Source organism: Linepithema humile, chromosome 7, assembly GCF_040581485.1.
Source record: "Linepithema humile isolate Giens D197 chromosome 7, Lhum_UNIL_v1.0, whole genome shotgun sequence".
Classification (NCBI taxonomy): domain Eukaryota; kingdom Metazoa; phylum Arthropoda; class Insecta; order Hymenoptera; family Formicidae; genus Linepithema; species Linepithema humile.
The window spans coordinates 2885621-2901918 of NC_090134.1; the positions used below are offsets into that span (position 1 = coordinate 2885621).

Genomic DNA, 16298 nt, shown 5'->3' on the forward strand with positions numbered 1-16298 from the left:
TTTTCGAGATATATGAGGCCACGCACAATTTCCTACGTTTTTCAGATATGCCGGACTGCCTTTCCTCCACTTTCACTTCCGCCGCATTCTTCCCCTTGTTTACCGTTCTATTTGTCTGTCAAAAAATGATATACTGATCCACCGTGGTTTAGGTGGATGGAAGCGATCAGTCAATCTTTCTTCTGTTATTTCTGATACGTAGTGATTCATAAAATTTTTGTGCATCTAAATTGTGCAATGCCACTTTGTATAGATCAGACAGACCATCTGCAATATGAAAACTAATAGGATAACTCTTTTGTTTTATTTTCTTATCATATAAATCGTTTGTGATATATTCAAATATATATAGTTTATTTTTTAACAAAATTAAAATATTAGCAAGAATATATGTCCCAAATGAGATTTTGGCATTGTGACAAGCAGTCACAAGCGTGAATAACTAAGCAATATTTGTAATTTTCTACAATATATGATCTCGGAATCAATCGTATAAAAATATCTCATATATAATAATATTCACTCTTTGATGCACTGCGTTTTTAAACGTATGTGACATTTTTCGCTTTTTAAAGTTTCCTGGTCACTTTAATATAAAATGGATACGTGCAATTATCATGAGCCTCTCTTTGTACGGCGTTGAGAGATTTTAAAAGCTTCCGTTTCAGGTTCGATTAACGCACCCCTTTTGTTTCTTGTCCCAGGCTCCGCGCAGCTGGCCGTTAGTCTCTTTTTTTCTTTATTTTGTGAAAAAAAGTTGATCGTACGAGCAGATTCCATTTAGCTCGGGAAGTTATCTCGAGGAACTTTATCGGTCGACAGAGAGCATGCTCTTTCGCACACTTTGTTTTCCACTTATCTTCGATGGCTTTTTTCTCCGGATGACTATTTTCTGTTGACAGCTGCTTTTAATTTTCCAGTTAATACATAGTTAAAATAGCAGAAGTGTTGCTATTTCGTTCTTCGAAATGTACAACTATTTTTGCGGTGTCTCGAAAGAGAATGCGATATAAATATTTCACGTATCTTTTTACGCGAAAAAATATGATACCGTAATAGACTTGAAAAGCGGTCGCAAAAATGAACGGTGAGTGAACGAGGTACGAGTGAGCGGCAGTCGGAGATTTAATAAATCAAAGCCCTTTCACCGAAGGAGGGGAGGGGGGAGATAAACCGCCGAAATTTAGCAATCGCGCGATTCGAGTGCAGGGAATAAAGAAGAAATTGGCTGACCAAATGGGACCCGCGGGTATCGAAATGGGGGGCGGTTTAAATCGAGATAAGATGAGGAAGTGAGCGAGAGAGGGAGAGAAAAAAATAAGGTGGTCGATGGGCTTTTTATCGAGTGATTTGGTCAAGCGGCTCCCTTCGGAGCGATAAGGGTCGTCGATAGTCGTCGGGACGAGAAGAAGAACCTACGGCCGGGCCTTCCTCTTTCTCTCTTTTCTTAGTCATTACTTCATCTCGCCCTGTTACCTTCTCCGTCTGCCGGGAAACTTTGTGATTTAATTGAAAAGAGATTCATCGTAACTCTATTCGCGCGCGGTACGCTCTTAATCCGTAGTCGGGGAACGACGAGCTAATCTACCGGCCGGTCTTGCGGATTGCTCGATACTCACCGCAACTGAAGAGAATTCCGTTAATAGAAAGTTTTCGCTGTATCGTACGTTGTGTACGATAAACGCTGCAGTTCCGTGTACAATGTTGAACAACTGTGAGTTACGATAACTTTTATCTCTGATTTACATTGTCATTTAACGTATTCTGTTTGCGGTGAAGTTTCTAATGAAATGTATTGTAATTATACGCGAGCAAGAAGAAATAAACTGAAATATTATATTAATCCCTTCGAATCTCGAATTTTAATATATTTTCAACGATTTTTTATGTTTTTGAATTACCTGCACTTATGTAAAAAATATTTATCAAAATTTAAACGTTTTTTTATAAAGTGCAGTGCACTTAAATAAAAATTTTTGACTATGGAAAAAATCGGGAAATACGAGAACTTACTCATCCAAAAGTAGCTTTTTAAAATTTTTATTACATTGATTTTTAAGCTTTAAAATAAATACATGATTAAATTTTCTGCGAGATATTGAAAAACAGAATGTTGGAAAACAGAATAAAAACGTAATATACAAATATCCTACTGTATTTCAATTTTTTTTTTTCGTGAATAGGTATAAAATTTTATTCTGTCATAGGCAAATTTGTTGTGTGACGAATGATGTTGCCAGTTGCGAGTGAGTTGTCGGGACAAGTGTTACTATGACGAAAAACCGAGAGTGAGAATGAAATTCAATGAAGACGTGAGAAAGAAATTTTCCCTCAAAATCTCGGAAGGGGCGACCAAAGACGGGAATTGTTCGGGAGGTGGTACTTCTATTGTTTAACTTGATAAATGAAGTAGTCGGGCGGCTCGGAAGCTCAATGCCGTCGGCCCGGTACACAATGCAACGGCGGCGATATATTGTTCCCAGTTAATTCAATGCCGGAAACTCGCTCTGCCTCGCAGGTAGTAGACGTATAGATGCACGTTTAGTTAAATATACAATATATTTAAGCGAATGCACGGCATACGGACTGTCGCGCCTTTTTTCCTCGTTTTTGCGTCCAATTGTGCAATTCCACGCCTCTCCGATCCGCAATTGTCCGACATTACTATCGTATCGCATTGTGAAATAAATGGCTTTTTCTTTTCAACTATTTTCCTGATTTACTCGATTATGGAGTATTTCGCGGAACTGGAAAGGCTTTATTTTCTAGAAATGGTTATCGAAACAAATTATAGGACTGAGCAAAATTATATTATAAATTCTATTTTTCTGTTCTTTAATTGTGCAATTGTGTGCATACATGCAATGAAAAAATATAGATATACTTTTTCTTAAACATATTGCAACATTTTTAATGAATTAATAGCGTTTTTATCTTACACAAAAGATAGCACCACTATCTCAGATTCGCATTCTAACATATATTAAAGGAATGAAAGAGATGATAGTTTTTATGCGGTGCGAGCGTTTATTGGGTGGAGTGGCTGCAATTACAGCGCGATAAAATCGATTCGATGCGGCGGGATATACTATAAATCGGTGAAAAAAAGAGGAGGCTGAGAGAGGACAGGCAGGAAGTGAGGGCGAGTGCCCTATCATCGTACTTGTACGATCGGGCTTTCCTGCTTACGAGCGACCTTTATGTGGATTAGGTGAGAGAATCGTAAAGTGAAAATCCCCCTCTTTCGTTGGGGCTATTCCCTGCGTGAAGGGTGACGGAATGCCAACCTTCTACAGAGACTTTACCGACTGCGACCTGGACGGAAAACGACCATAAGTTTTTAACCGCCCTCTGAAAAATTCAGTTGCACGAGATTAGGGTTTCCCCTAACTTGTGCGATATCTCAGTCGTTTCACTTCGCCTTTTGTCTCACGACTGCTCTGTAAATGTTTCTATATTTTGCTGTATTATTCACGTACCTTGGTAAGGAACAGAGGATTCGAAGCAGCACAATTTTAGCGGCTTGAATCTTTTCCTTTGCCATAAATGTGAAAAAATGATCCATGTGACGGCAACGTCGCGTTTTTATTATTCAGCCAAGATTGAAACGTTATTGATGTGGCGAGCGCGTGGGAGAAAAGAACTCCTGACCTCACTGAAATTATTCAGGCTTCAATCTCTTGTTCCTCTGTAATTTTACTCGCTACTTTGAGCTAACGAACGAGCGAGCGAGAGGATAAGAGAGGTAATGTAAATTGAGATACGAACGTACGCTCGCACCGGAATATCTTGTATGTAAATGACCGAGATGGAGTGCAGGGTAGAGATAGAACGAAGATTGGGCCATGACGTGCGCGAGTCTCGAGTGTCTTAATATCGCGAGGCAGAGAAGCCGCGCGGAAACTTTGTCTTCATTTTCATCTTCGTCATCGCGGTATCTTCCGAGTGTCTCATTTTCTCAGTTGTATTTACCTCCGACATGGATATTTATAATTTTCGCGTACATAGTACCTCGAAAACAAGAAGAATTTTAATAGAACAGTCGACGTGCAGAATTTCAAATAATAAATTTATGTTTATCTCGGCGAAAGTATTGATATTTTCGACAATTTTCTCGTAATTTCAATAATTTTTGTTATTTTTATATCACAAGCTCGTATGAAACAATTTAAATTTTCTCTTTCTTCTTTAGTAACGAATTCAAAGCTACATAACAAGAGAGCTTTCGAGATAGGCTATGCAGAAGCTTAAGTCTAGCAAGCTCACTTATGAATTTTAAAACCCCATGAATTTCTTTTTCATGAATATGTAGCGTGTAATCTTAATTGTAATTAATACAAAGAAGGGTGGTTTCAAGCTTTTTACATTGCGAGTTATAAGCCTATTTTACATTTGTGTCATGAAGAATGTCTATTTTACATTTATACAAGTATATGTTAGGAACATCGTTGAAAGATAACTGTAATTTTTTTCCAATATTTTATGTATTTTTCTCTTTTCCAGCCACTCTTATTGTTTATCGTTTATTCCTTTTCAACCGGCCTTTCAACGTTACGTATTCTGTCAGAACTTACATTTTAGGATGTGAAATTTATATCTCTGCTCTGTACTTCACTTTAATCTACTCTTCTCTATTAGCGGCGCAGAGCGAGGCTTAAAAGGGCTCGGCAGCGTTTTCCGCGCCGGAGGCTTATTAACTATAAGTGTCTGTTCCCGGTAGTGCTATTTATAAAATTAAGACTAACTTTCGTCTCTTCTAATATACGCGGGACGACTATACTTGCGCCGCGCTTTTTCACTCTCTCGTCGTCAGAGTGGGCGCTTCTTACCGGAAGAGCGCTAGAGCGAAAATAGCATCGAAATATCTAGCGGCGACTACCAACACGCCGCGACGGATTTATGACGATATTGTCAGCGAATGTTATCGGTCGTTGCGTTCGACCACCGCGTACATCATGAGTACGTCATGAGTATCCCTTGCATAACGTATCTGAATTTGAGAGAAAGCAATTCTATACGAACTGAGAGCTATTTTGAAATGCGCGGCCAATCTTAAGCTTGCAGAGATTATGATTTCTTAGCGACGAATTTTCACAAGAGGTTGACATCATTAATATTGCGTGATGAGACTCTTTTATGCGATGTAGATAACGATAAGAGGGTCATTTGGAGGGAATTCTTGGCGGCACAAGAGAACATTATTGGAAGGTACGTGTCGGTAATTATCCACGCGTAGAGTGAATGGTGCGATTCGGGTTTGCGTTCTCCATGCCGTTTATGACAGTGACAAATGGCTTCTTCGACGATTCATCATCTCTCTCCCCTTCGGATAGCCCGAGTTGTGCGTGCTGCCTCTTTGGAGGGACGAGTACCAGATAGCTTTCCCGACTGGTCCTAAGCGTCGTCAGACGCTCTAAGGATTTCTTGGTTTCGCACTTTCACCTTCCGTGTCCTTCAACTTCTCTCGCGATACAGTTTTCGTTGTAGATGTCGAATAATGCATATCTCAGAATACGGATTATCCTGTTTTCTCATTTGAGAATCCCTCAGATGGATTAATTTGTTAAGTCAATAGTTAAATATATCAGCAGTGTTCAAGCTTACATTGCAATTTTTACTAGAAAAAAATACACCAGTTTTCTCTCTTAAAATAATATTTGATGACAAACATATTTTGGTGTGTGCACACAGTGTTATTTTACGTATTTGTTTACGAATAAATAAAAATGATTTATTCGTGTAAGTAGAAAATAGTTGAAAAATATGACATAAAAACTCGAATTAAACTTGAGTAAAAAACAGACATACGTATTTTCGCACTGAATTAATGGCTACGGGCGTACATCTAATCTTCTTTACTCAGATTAGTATGGAGACGAATGATGTGTCATTGGTCGGGCTTACTCGTATATGTTACTCGGCACGTGCCGCGGGCGTCGGGAAATTCTCTCGGGATCCGAAAAATTGAGTCTGTATACATCTAATCGCGGATTTCAACTCTGCTTAGTTTTACACACGAGTGACAGTGTCGTAACCGCCTTTTTCCGTCTTTCCCTGACTGTTTTGAAACTTGTTATCCAAACCTTAACCAAAACTTTTGCTCCCATTAGATTTAATTATTCACGAATTATGCATCATTACGTTGCTTAATCGCAGCTTTAATTATAAAGTAATGTAAAACCTAAATAAAATTTTAATTACAAAGCTCTGAAAGCCCCGGAATAACCCCGATAACAGAAAATGGAATCTCTTCTGTGTCATTAAATTTGCATTTGGAAGGACGAGCTAATGTTGTGGAGTCACTCCGACGCTGTCCCATCTCCGCGGTAACGACGGCAAACATAATCAAGCATATCTTGAAAATAAATCAGCTCGGTTCATCGGCGGAATTTTAATTTTTATTTCGACAGAAATTTAAAACGTGGTTTGGTCAAAATAATATAAATTAAACGATATCAATATTTAGAGTCTTTAAAGAACAATTCTCATTCTGCAACATAGTAATATGTTGAATAATAAAATTACAATAAAGCTTGTTGCAGCTTTCAATCATTTTTACGATAATATTATATATTTTGATATTACTGAATTTTTTAAATTTTACTAATTGCTATTAATATGTTGTACAATATGATCCAAGAGAGTTTGTAAAATTTAGCAGATATTTTTATTAAATTCAAAAATTCAAGATAAAGAATAGAACGGCTAATATAATCATGAAGAAATGTTATATTTAGAGTGCATACACAGGGGGAAGTCGTGCGTATTTGTAAATGTGCGCGTAAATAGACTATTTCCGATTCGGGAAGGATTCCAACGACCTCGATTTTCTCGAGTCCTATCGAGTTCCAAAGATTCTCCCTTTTCCTCCCTTTTTCACCCTTTCTTTCTACCTCCCTCCCGATCTTCCTTCCTTCCTTCCTTCCCGCTTGCAGTTTGGACTACGATAAAAGTCCGTAAAATTAAATATTGATTTTGTTTGTGAGCAACGGCGACGGCACCTTGCCTTCTCGTCTCATCGAAAGAAGATCCTCTGACCCTCCGAGAGTCTGTCGCAGGTTCCAAACCAAAATTCACTTAGGCGAACTTTAAAAGGTTCAGACCAGAGGGAACCCTTCCCTGCCTTTAGAGCGAAGCGATTTAGCTGCTATGTATATCTATCGCATATGCGTGTAGTATCGTATTGAGTATAATATTAGACATATTCGAGAGAGTAGATGTTTTATATATTTATAAAACTAATATTTTCTTGTTAAAATAATATTTTTCTTGTCTAAGTTTAACTTTCTCATTTTTAAATTTAACCATATCATTAATTTATAATGTCCAAAAAATTAACTGTTCACCATTCCACGCCTTATATATTTTGATATTTATTTATATTTTAACAGTTAGTATTTTTGTGCAGCAAAATTTGTACAAAGCATTGGATTTTCGGTGTTGAATAACTCCGTACTCATTTAATTCTAGTTTATTCTCAGTGTCTCTTTTTCTCTGGTTGAAAAGGCATTCCACGAGTCTAGAACATCGCGTTCATTATTGGATTAGCTCGAAGCGCATTGTATATGAAGAACTTTCTCAAACTCCCGCACACTATCGCGATAATGCGATAAGGGCCCTAGAAATTATTACGGTCACTAGGAATTTCGCTAAAATTCTCGGCATAACTACCGGTTCGCAGAGAAGGCACCTGCGTAATGATGCCATGCCGGTGGATTAATTCATTTAGACGGGATCAATTAATCAGGCTAAGAGCATATCGCTTGATGACTTATTTTCGGCAGTCACGTTTCGCTATACTCGGTCTCGTCAAATAATTTATGCGTTAAAAGGAAATATTTGAAATTATATATTGAGGAAATATTTGAGATTATATATATTGAGATTATCGATGCAAAACATGTTTTATTTCGATTGTGATTATTATATATATATATATTCGTGAATGATTCGCGAATAATATGAAAGAGAGAAGCGATGCAAGTTTTATCTTATTTGGAATTGGAATTTGTATAGCGTCATTACGTAATCAACAACGTGTACGTCCACCATTGACACATTGCACGATCGTAGACTGTTAAGTTTCTTCTCGCCTAATGGGTACTTCCTGTGGCACGGATGTGCACATCTTGGACTGGCGAGATGGAACGACAGTAATAAAGACACGGGCGCGGCGAAAATTGTCGTGCTATCGTGAGGGAACCAATCTGCATAGACACATAAATTACTGTCATAATAGAAGTTGGTCATTTGTCTATCTAATGTAACATTATTATAAAAGTGTGCGATATTGCGAATTATCTGTGCGAAGACATGTAAAGTCATTTTTGTTATTTTTTCGCAAAGAAAGTATTTGGAAACAGTGCCATTTTGGAAATACAATTACATAGTTGCGAAATAATTTCTATTAGTGGACGTTAGTTCAAGTTTAATATATTTTCTACATCTAAAAATTTCCTATTTTTTTTTTAAACTTAGATCAATAATTTTATTTAAAGCTTGACTGAGAAATTATTTGCGCGAACTTGATATAATCGCGAGTGTCAGATTTCCGAGTTATTTATATTTGTCGAATATAATTTAACTAGGATCGAAATTTCTCGAATTTGGGATTTGCATACGAGTACTTGCATATCCTTTTACGTCAGGTACGGATGGTATCAGTACCATCACTACCGTGTCGACGACTACGGCGGCGGCGCCGCGGTACGCGCATGTGACGTATGCCACCGACGCAACTCCGGCTTCGCCACTGCCACCGCGACAGACGTGACTTCCCTCAGTGGTCCGTGAAACGCGATCGGAGCGTTTACGTCCTTTCTGTTTCTCTAGTGGATTTGCGATTCGTAATCCTGTGATCCGCGTCACATCGATCCGAAAGCGTCGTGCTTGACAGCCGCGAAAAGATCGCACTTTGCAGTGTATAATGTAAAATTGTAAATTATCAAACTATCAAATTATCAAAGAGATTTTAGGCGGTGAACACTTGTTAGGGAGAATTCGAATTTTTGACGTGGATAAAACACTTGTGTGTGTCAATACTTTATTTTTAAAGTGAAATGTAGGGCGGAGAGCATACATTTGAATATTGGGGCACATTAAATATTTTGCATCACAATTTAACGATCTTCACATATTTTTCAAGAGTAAAAATATAAATATTGACGAATATTAAAAATATTGAAAATTCTCTCGAAGAATATTTGAATTATTGTGTCCTAGCGATTAAATGTATCGTTTTCTTTCTAATTATTTAGTATAAAATACTTCGTTTTTTTATTGTTGTAAAATTATTCTTTTTTGTTTAAGTTGTTTTCATTTAGTTTAATTTTTTTATTAACGATTGGATTGAAATTGTAGCTAAGAAACACTGCTTTTGTCTGTCGTAATTTGATGCAAGAATTTGTATAGTATTAAATGAGGATTGAATCAGACTAATAAGTCTCTTAGATCATGCCACATGTATGTACAATTATCATGTGGGCGATGTACATAATTTGAGAGTTAAGTTGTGCGCACTAAATGGCATTCCTATTATGTAAAAATAGCGCTTTCTACATTATTTTTATCTTAAAGAAAATATAAACTAAAAAAATTATAAAGAATTTTTATTCTGTAAAGTTATGATTTTTTAACTTTTCTCCAAAAATATTTTAATCTTTTAAAATTATTGCAGAATTTTTTAAAAATTGTTTCAATTGAATTAGGAACCGTACACTATGTATTGAATGTAAACTCGACCTAGTTTAGTTTAAAATCGATAAACGCGATTTCAAAACATCAGCCTTAACATAATGCTGCAATTACAATATATATAATAAAATTATCACTTTTGTAATATTATTTTTATTAATTATTATTCATAGGTATATATAGACGGAAAATTATTCTTGTTTTCTCAGAACATATTTTCTTTGTCCTATTAAGAAAACATCATTTCTAGAAGCGGTCGGGTTTGAACGGTGGTGTTAAAGCAATTAGGTGGTATTAGCAGCTTCTTTCTACCAAGACGATGTCAATTAACGGATAAATTAGGCAGGTCGAAACAAGGAATCAAAAGAACTTTCAGTCATGATAACTTCGTTTAATTTAATAAAATTACATACGGGTTACTTCTCAATATTGAATTAATTGATTTTAACATTACGATATTTTCCAATGATAAAATTGACGATTATTTTAAGCATTTTGTGATCATTCTGAATATTTTTTGAATAAACATAAAACAATAATATAATAATTATTATTAATAATTATAAGCTCGTAATAATGAAATATGGCTAATAATAATATAATTAACAACTGAATAAGTGATGAAATTGATAAAACAGAATTAAAATTGAAATCATGAACAATATTTGCACATATAGTTTTGTTTTAGTAAGTGCAGCTAGTGCATGCACGAGAAAAGCGCGCGTATCTTTCACAATCGGAATGCAAATACGATAGCGATTTACGAGCATTACGGCGCACGAACATAGTGTTTCACGCTACAACATTAAATTTAACACTCTGTGAGAATATCTTTGATCGTAAAAAAATTTTATAGTTAGCATTTATGATACCTGATAAGTATTTTTTTCTGTTTTTATGGATATTAAAATGTGACACATCACGCATAGATCGAGTATAATTAATAATTTAATTAAAAAATTATTTAATTATAATGTTAAAAAATGTGTGTTAATTTTTTTTTAAAAGCAACATATTTTATATTGGCAAAAAATAATATAGGTATAGGATATTTCTAGAATGAATGGATAAAATTATAATAATTAGTTCTATAATTCAGAATTGATTGATTTCAATATCGAATTATCGAAGATAATTCTTTCTTACAAATAAAAGAGTTAAATTAATAATAGCATTGTATTCTTAAATTAAAGATAAACTTTACAGAATTTTAATTCCAAGGGATAAATTTTTTTGGTATAATTACACGAAAAAATGTCAAACTTGAAAGATTGCGATAAACGGTGACTTCTCTTGACTTTCTTGTCGATTTACCTCATTAAAATTTGACCCGTTTATTCTAGGACCCTTGTAGAAAGTAATTCCGCATCGTACCGCAATTTACCGAAAGTTTGTCCTAGTTGCGTATAGTACTTTTAAAACTTATGCAGTTAATTTTGGAATCAGAATCTATTCATGTTACTTAATTTATAGCAAATTTACATAATTTTCATCCGAATCTTTATATATCATTGCTTTCACTTAGTACCCTTTGTAATAAAAATATTTTTTGCGTTATTCATTTATCGGGACTACAGCCCTCACTTATCGTTATATTTACTTATTTTGCATTCTTTATTATACTCAAGAGAATTTAATTTTCCAACCGAAATAAATATCTCTTCCCCTTTTTCAACACCAGTTTGTGATATAGGGTGAGGAATAAGGGTGAGCGAAAATTAAAGGTCTTAGAATTAGGAGGGGTGTTAAGAATTTTTATGATAATATAGATTAAAAATTATATTTTTTTTCTTTTTTACACAGAATTTGAATTTATATCATGATTTTTTTAAATAGAACTTATTTATAATCCTAGAAATTAAAGAAATATTTGTCGGCAATAATGTTCTACTTGTTTTTACTGAAAATTTTACTGAATTCTCTTTTAATTTTGAAATTTTCATAAGAAATATTTGTCGGCAATAATATTCTATCTGTTTTTACTGAAAATTTTACTGAACTCTCTTTTAATCTCGAAATTTTCATCTCATCTTGCAGCTCAATGCAAGAATAACATAATTCATAAAGTTGAAATTTCAATATTGACTCAGTAAAAGTATAAATTATAAGGATTAATTATAAATTTTTATATTTTAAAAGTTATGTTAAATTACTTTTTTAGATCTTATATTTTTTTATTCATACTTTGTAAAAATTCGTACTCTGAAATTTTTAATCCACTTTTTCCATTTTTTGACGTAGGTTATTATCGCACCCGACTGTTCAATTAATTGTCGGCTCCATGTCGAGCAAAATGCTTCTTGATTCCACCAAAGAAATTACGTCGCTCTTTGGCCCTTTGATCAAAGCGCTAACCCATATATCCGCTTACGGGAGAGGTAAAAGCCGGCGGTATCTATTCCAGGTGGTATCAGTTGCTAGCATTCAGGTCCGGCCTCTTTTTCAATTAAGCTTTGATCATGGGATATCGGGATATATAGAGCGAGTGTGCGCGTCGTTTCGCCAATGTCGGGGTTTAGAGGTTTAAACGAATGTCACTCAATAAAGGGAGAGACGAGACAGACGCTTGTGAATAGAACAAAGAAAAATCTCGTTGGATCGAAATCATATGTCGTTTGATTCGCGTCAACGCGCTAGGAAGCACTTGAAAGATTCGTCTATCATTTAGCACGTTCGCTTTATCTCCAAGTTTTGTATTTTAATTGAGAAACGTGTTTCCGAAAAGATTTAAATCAATCTTTCATTTATTTAACCATCTATACATCCCTATCTATTCTGTTTTTCTATTTATTTTCTTTTGCATACAGACGCGATGTTCCGAAACCTTGCTTTTCATTTCAAAACTAGATTTCTTCGATAAATTAAATTCGATTTTTTTCAATTATAACATCGAGATGCAAATAATAAAACAACTGAAGCGAACGTTATATCAGTTTTTCGATCATTATTAGGTGACGATTTTCTTCTCTTTTAATTCAAGAAATTATTAATTTTAAATTTGCTTAATTTTCCAATGGTTTCACTTGTTTAATTATTGACATAATATCTGCTACTGATCTGCAGACGGTGCAGTCGCTATAGTCAATATTGAGCGAGCTTATCTCGAACAGAGAAATAAGAGGAGTACCGTGCGAGCGAACAAGCAGTGAGAAATTGTGAAAAGTAACTTTCCGCGTGAACTACTTTCGTTCTTTGATACTGTTCGAGCCTTTATGGGGCGTGATAGCGCGACAGACAAGTTGCTGTCGGTGATCTGTCCTTTATTTGCTTACCAAATATCGGAACGAATCGAACTTTAACGAGAAACGTGAGTATCGAAAGCGGACTACACTCTCTTTCTCTCTCGATGATTGGTACTACCAATGGAAAAAATAAATATTGATCCACCCATCTGCAGCTTGTGAAAATTAGAAGCTGTCTGTAATTCTGACTGATATTAGAATACACATAAAGGAAAAAATTATAGAAAAGCAACATGTATAATAATAGATGTCACCACATCGATGCGTTTTAGTAATTAAATTGTCTCTGTGAAAAAACGGACTTTTTTATTCTCGTAAAATTTATCGTCGTCAAAAGATATAGATGCGATATTTTGTATCTGTCGAATTGGAAAACTTATCACCAATATCTAAAAAAAATATATATGTTTTCATATTTCCTGAAACCAATTCTCTCACAAATTGTTGAAACACACGATAAAGTTTATAAATACAAATTTTTATTTGGATATATTATTTGGATAAAAGAGAACCTTATTTTATCGATTTGTAAAGATCGCTTAAAATACCCCTTAAATCATAACGCTTTGTTGGGTTTAAAATAGATTTTTCTTATTCGTCGCGTGGCTCAATTAGTCGAAAACAGACGTGTCTCTGTATACATTCTCGGAGAACGCACGCATGCATGCACGCACGTCTCTCTTGTATTTTCTTTCTCGATTGTCCATGAAGTGCTGCACCGAACTAACTGCATCGTGAAAGGCGACATACGGCGGCAGGAAACGGCGCGTTTCTTTCTTCTAAAAATCGCGCCTTTCGGAACTCCCAAAGCAAAGACTTAAAAATACTTCACGTCTGAAAATAGTCGTGCGGAGAGCGACGTTCTCGACAGTCCTCGATGACGACGCTGTGTAACGTCTCCAGATCTCTTCTCGCCCCCGCTAAAGGATTAGCCCTTTTTTTTTTGTCGCTTTTCAACGTCTCCTTTTCGGAGAGTCTTTAATCCGCTGTTTCTCAAACCTTTCTTACCGCGACTCACAGGAAACACGTTTCACAATACCACAATATCTAGACAAACACAAAAAAGATTAATAATATAACAATACAAAGCTATTTAAAACAAAAAATATTAATAAATGTAATCAATTAATCGAATGTAATGTTAGGAATATTAGAATAGTTAATTAAACTAAAAAAAATCTAAGATTCAATTAAAAAATGAGCAGATAGTTTTATCAGTAGAAAATAGATATAATTTAGCAAGAAACATTGTTTTACTCAACGATATATTTTTAACTTTCAGAAGACTTGTGTACTAGAATTTAAACATATTTCTATGTAATTTATCTACAGACAATTACTGTGTACTTTTAATTGTGATGTGCAATATTACGCGAAACATAATAACGTAGTTACGAGATAATAAGTTTTGACAATGACATTTATGATGCTCGATGAAATCGTTCTAGCGAACAATTTTCAATAGTGCACGCGAGTACAATCTTTTCATCGAGATCAGTGACTTATTTAAAGTGAATTGATAAATTACTAATGATGCAACCCGTACATACCGAAAACAACAACTCCGCTTTCGACATGGAAGCCTTTGAGGAGATGCTTCGTAAGGTAATGTAATCGTAGTTCTTTTTTGATGTAAATAGATCCTCTTATAAAATGCGACTTGCTGATAGCTGCATGATAAATAAAAAGTCGAACAATATTTTTTAGCCTTCTAAGTCTTTGTAATCATCCAATTTTCTTGAGACGTAAGTTGCAATTGATCGAAAGTTATCAATTTCTGTACGAATTCTGAATATTTTCAAATGTCGCGCAGGTATATTTTATCTGATAGTCTGGATAGTTAATATTGAATTTGAAAAAAATAACAAAATATTGTTTAGTGTAATCGAAATTTAAGATAATAGAAAGATTTTTAGGAGGGAATTTTTAGGGTTTTACAAAATTTAAATTTAAATTTAATTTAAATTTTAATTTAAATAAATGATTATTTTTTATATTTAGGGTATTATAGCGTATATTAGGATATTTGATTTCAAGGATATCTGATGCTAAATATTGAAAAAAATTTGAAAAAATGTCTAATAAAAATTCCTTGCTAATGGAGAGTACTCGAAATTTAAGGACACCTTATATACGTCCACCCGGCTCTCTCGTATGTTTGTTTGTCTGTCTGAACGCAGTGAAATTTTCCCTCAAAGAGGGAAGAATTACGCGAAGCGTCGTAAGCGAAAGAGACCTTCGTCGGGGGAGGAGTGAGTTTTTAACTGCGACTTCCTGTAATGTATTCCGTCAGGCATCGTTGAATGGACCACTTAGCCGAGCGGCCACACTTCGCCACACGTATGAATGTCCGTATATACGTTGCGAATAGGGTTAAAGCGAGCTTTCTAGCGCGTTAATGGCCACCTCAGGCAAACAATCCAAGAAATCTAGAAAATACGTAGAGTAATTTTTCCAACGCTTAAATCAGTATTTTACATAAAAAAGAAAATTGCATCTTAAATAATTATTTAAAGCAAAGAGACATATTTTTGATAGTTTTTACATATATTTAATGAAAAAAATAAGTTATTTTAAAATAAGAGTTTTTTTTTGTTTTTTAAAAGTAATTTTTGATTAGTTTTTTATCAGTCTTGAAAAAGAACGATAATTGGATTTAACTTTTGTTTTACGGATTTATAATTTTGTTCTTTCAAGGATTTACGGATTTAAAATTTCCTTCTTTTCAATTTAAACTCTCTTGAAATGAATTTAATCAGGATCTTAATTGAATTAAATATGATCTCATTTTGATTAATAAGAGAGATTTATCCTGCTTCTTGAGCTGAATTTACTTGACATTTATTGTTAATTCGATTCGGTATGCTAGTGCACACTGATGCACATTAAAGTATCAAGTACTAATTGATGAGAAAATTATGTGCATAACGTAGTAGATTTAGAGATGCTTAATGTAATTTTTTATTGGATTTACATTTTAGTAGAATGTATTAGGCATTTCAGAATATTTTATGTTATTACAATCGAATAGATTAAAATATATAACAGACTTTAATCTGCATTGGTGCGCAATACAGTGCATCCAACCGAATTCGCTGTTAAACATTTACATTAATTCCTTCATTAGCATTCTCTCGTTATAATGCATTGTCTGAGAGAAATTCTTCATCGTTTATTGTTCTTCATACTACTGTCAGGCACAAGTGTCATGAAACAAATGTCAGATGTAAACGTAGCGTACTGCTACGTTTATATCACACCGTCCATTCCATTGTCGTGCACAAGTGTCACCAGTAAATGTCAAATAAAAAGCTACTAGAAAGCTAGGTTTGCATTTTGCGGCTTGACATTTCTATCTCTGAC

General features: G+C 34.6%; 1 protein-coding gene across 9 annotated transcripts in view; it reads left to right on the forward strand.

Moving 5' to 3' along the window:
• Positions 1-16298, forward strand: part of LOC105668465 (uncharacterized protein CG43867) — a 60822-nt gene that overhangs the window by 17336 nt on the left and 27188 nt on the right. The window contains exons 1-2 of one of the 9 annotated variants that reach the window (XM_067358855.1): positions 8775-8936; positions 14218-14540. The exons of 7 other annotated variants lie outside the window; for them this stretch is intronic. In XM_067358855.1, the coding sequence (XP_067214956.1) occupies positions 14466-14540 (75 nt within the window). In that variant the 5' untranslated portion in view covers positions 8775-8936; positions 14218-14465. Of the gene's footprint in view, positions 1-8774; positions 8937-14217; positions 14541-16298 lie in introns of those variants that run through there. One more of the 9 variants, XM_067358856.1, reaches the window with a different exon arrangement.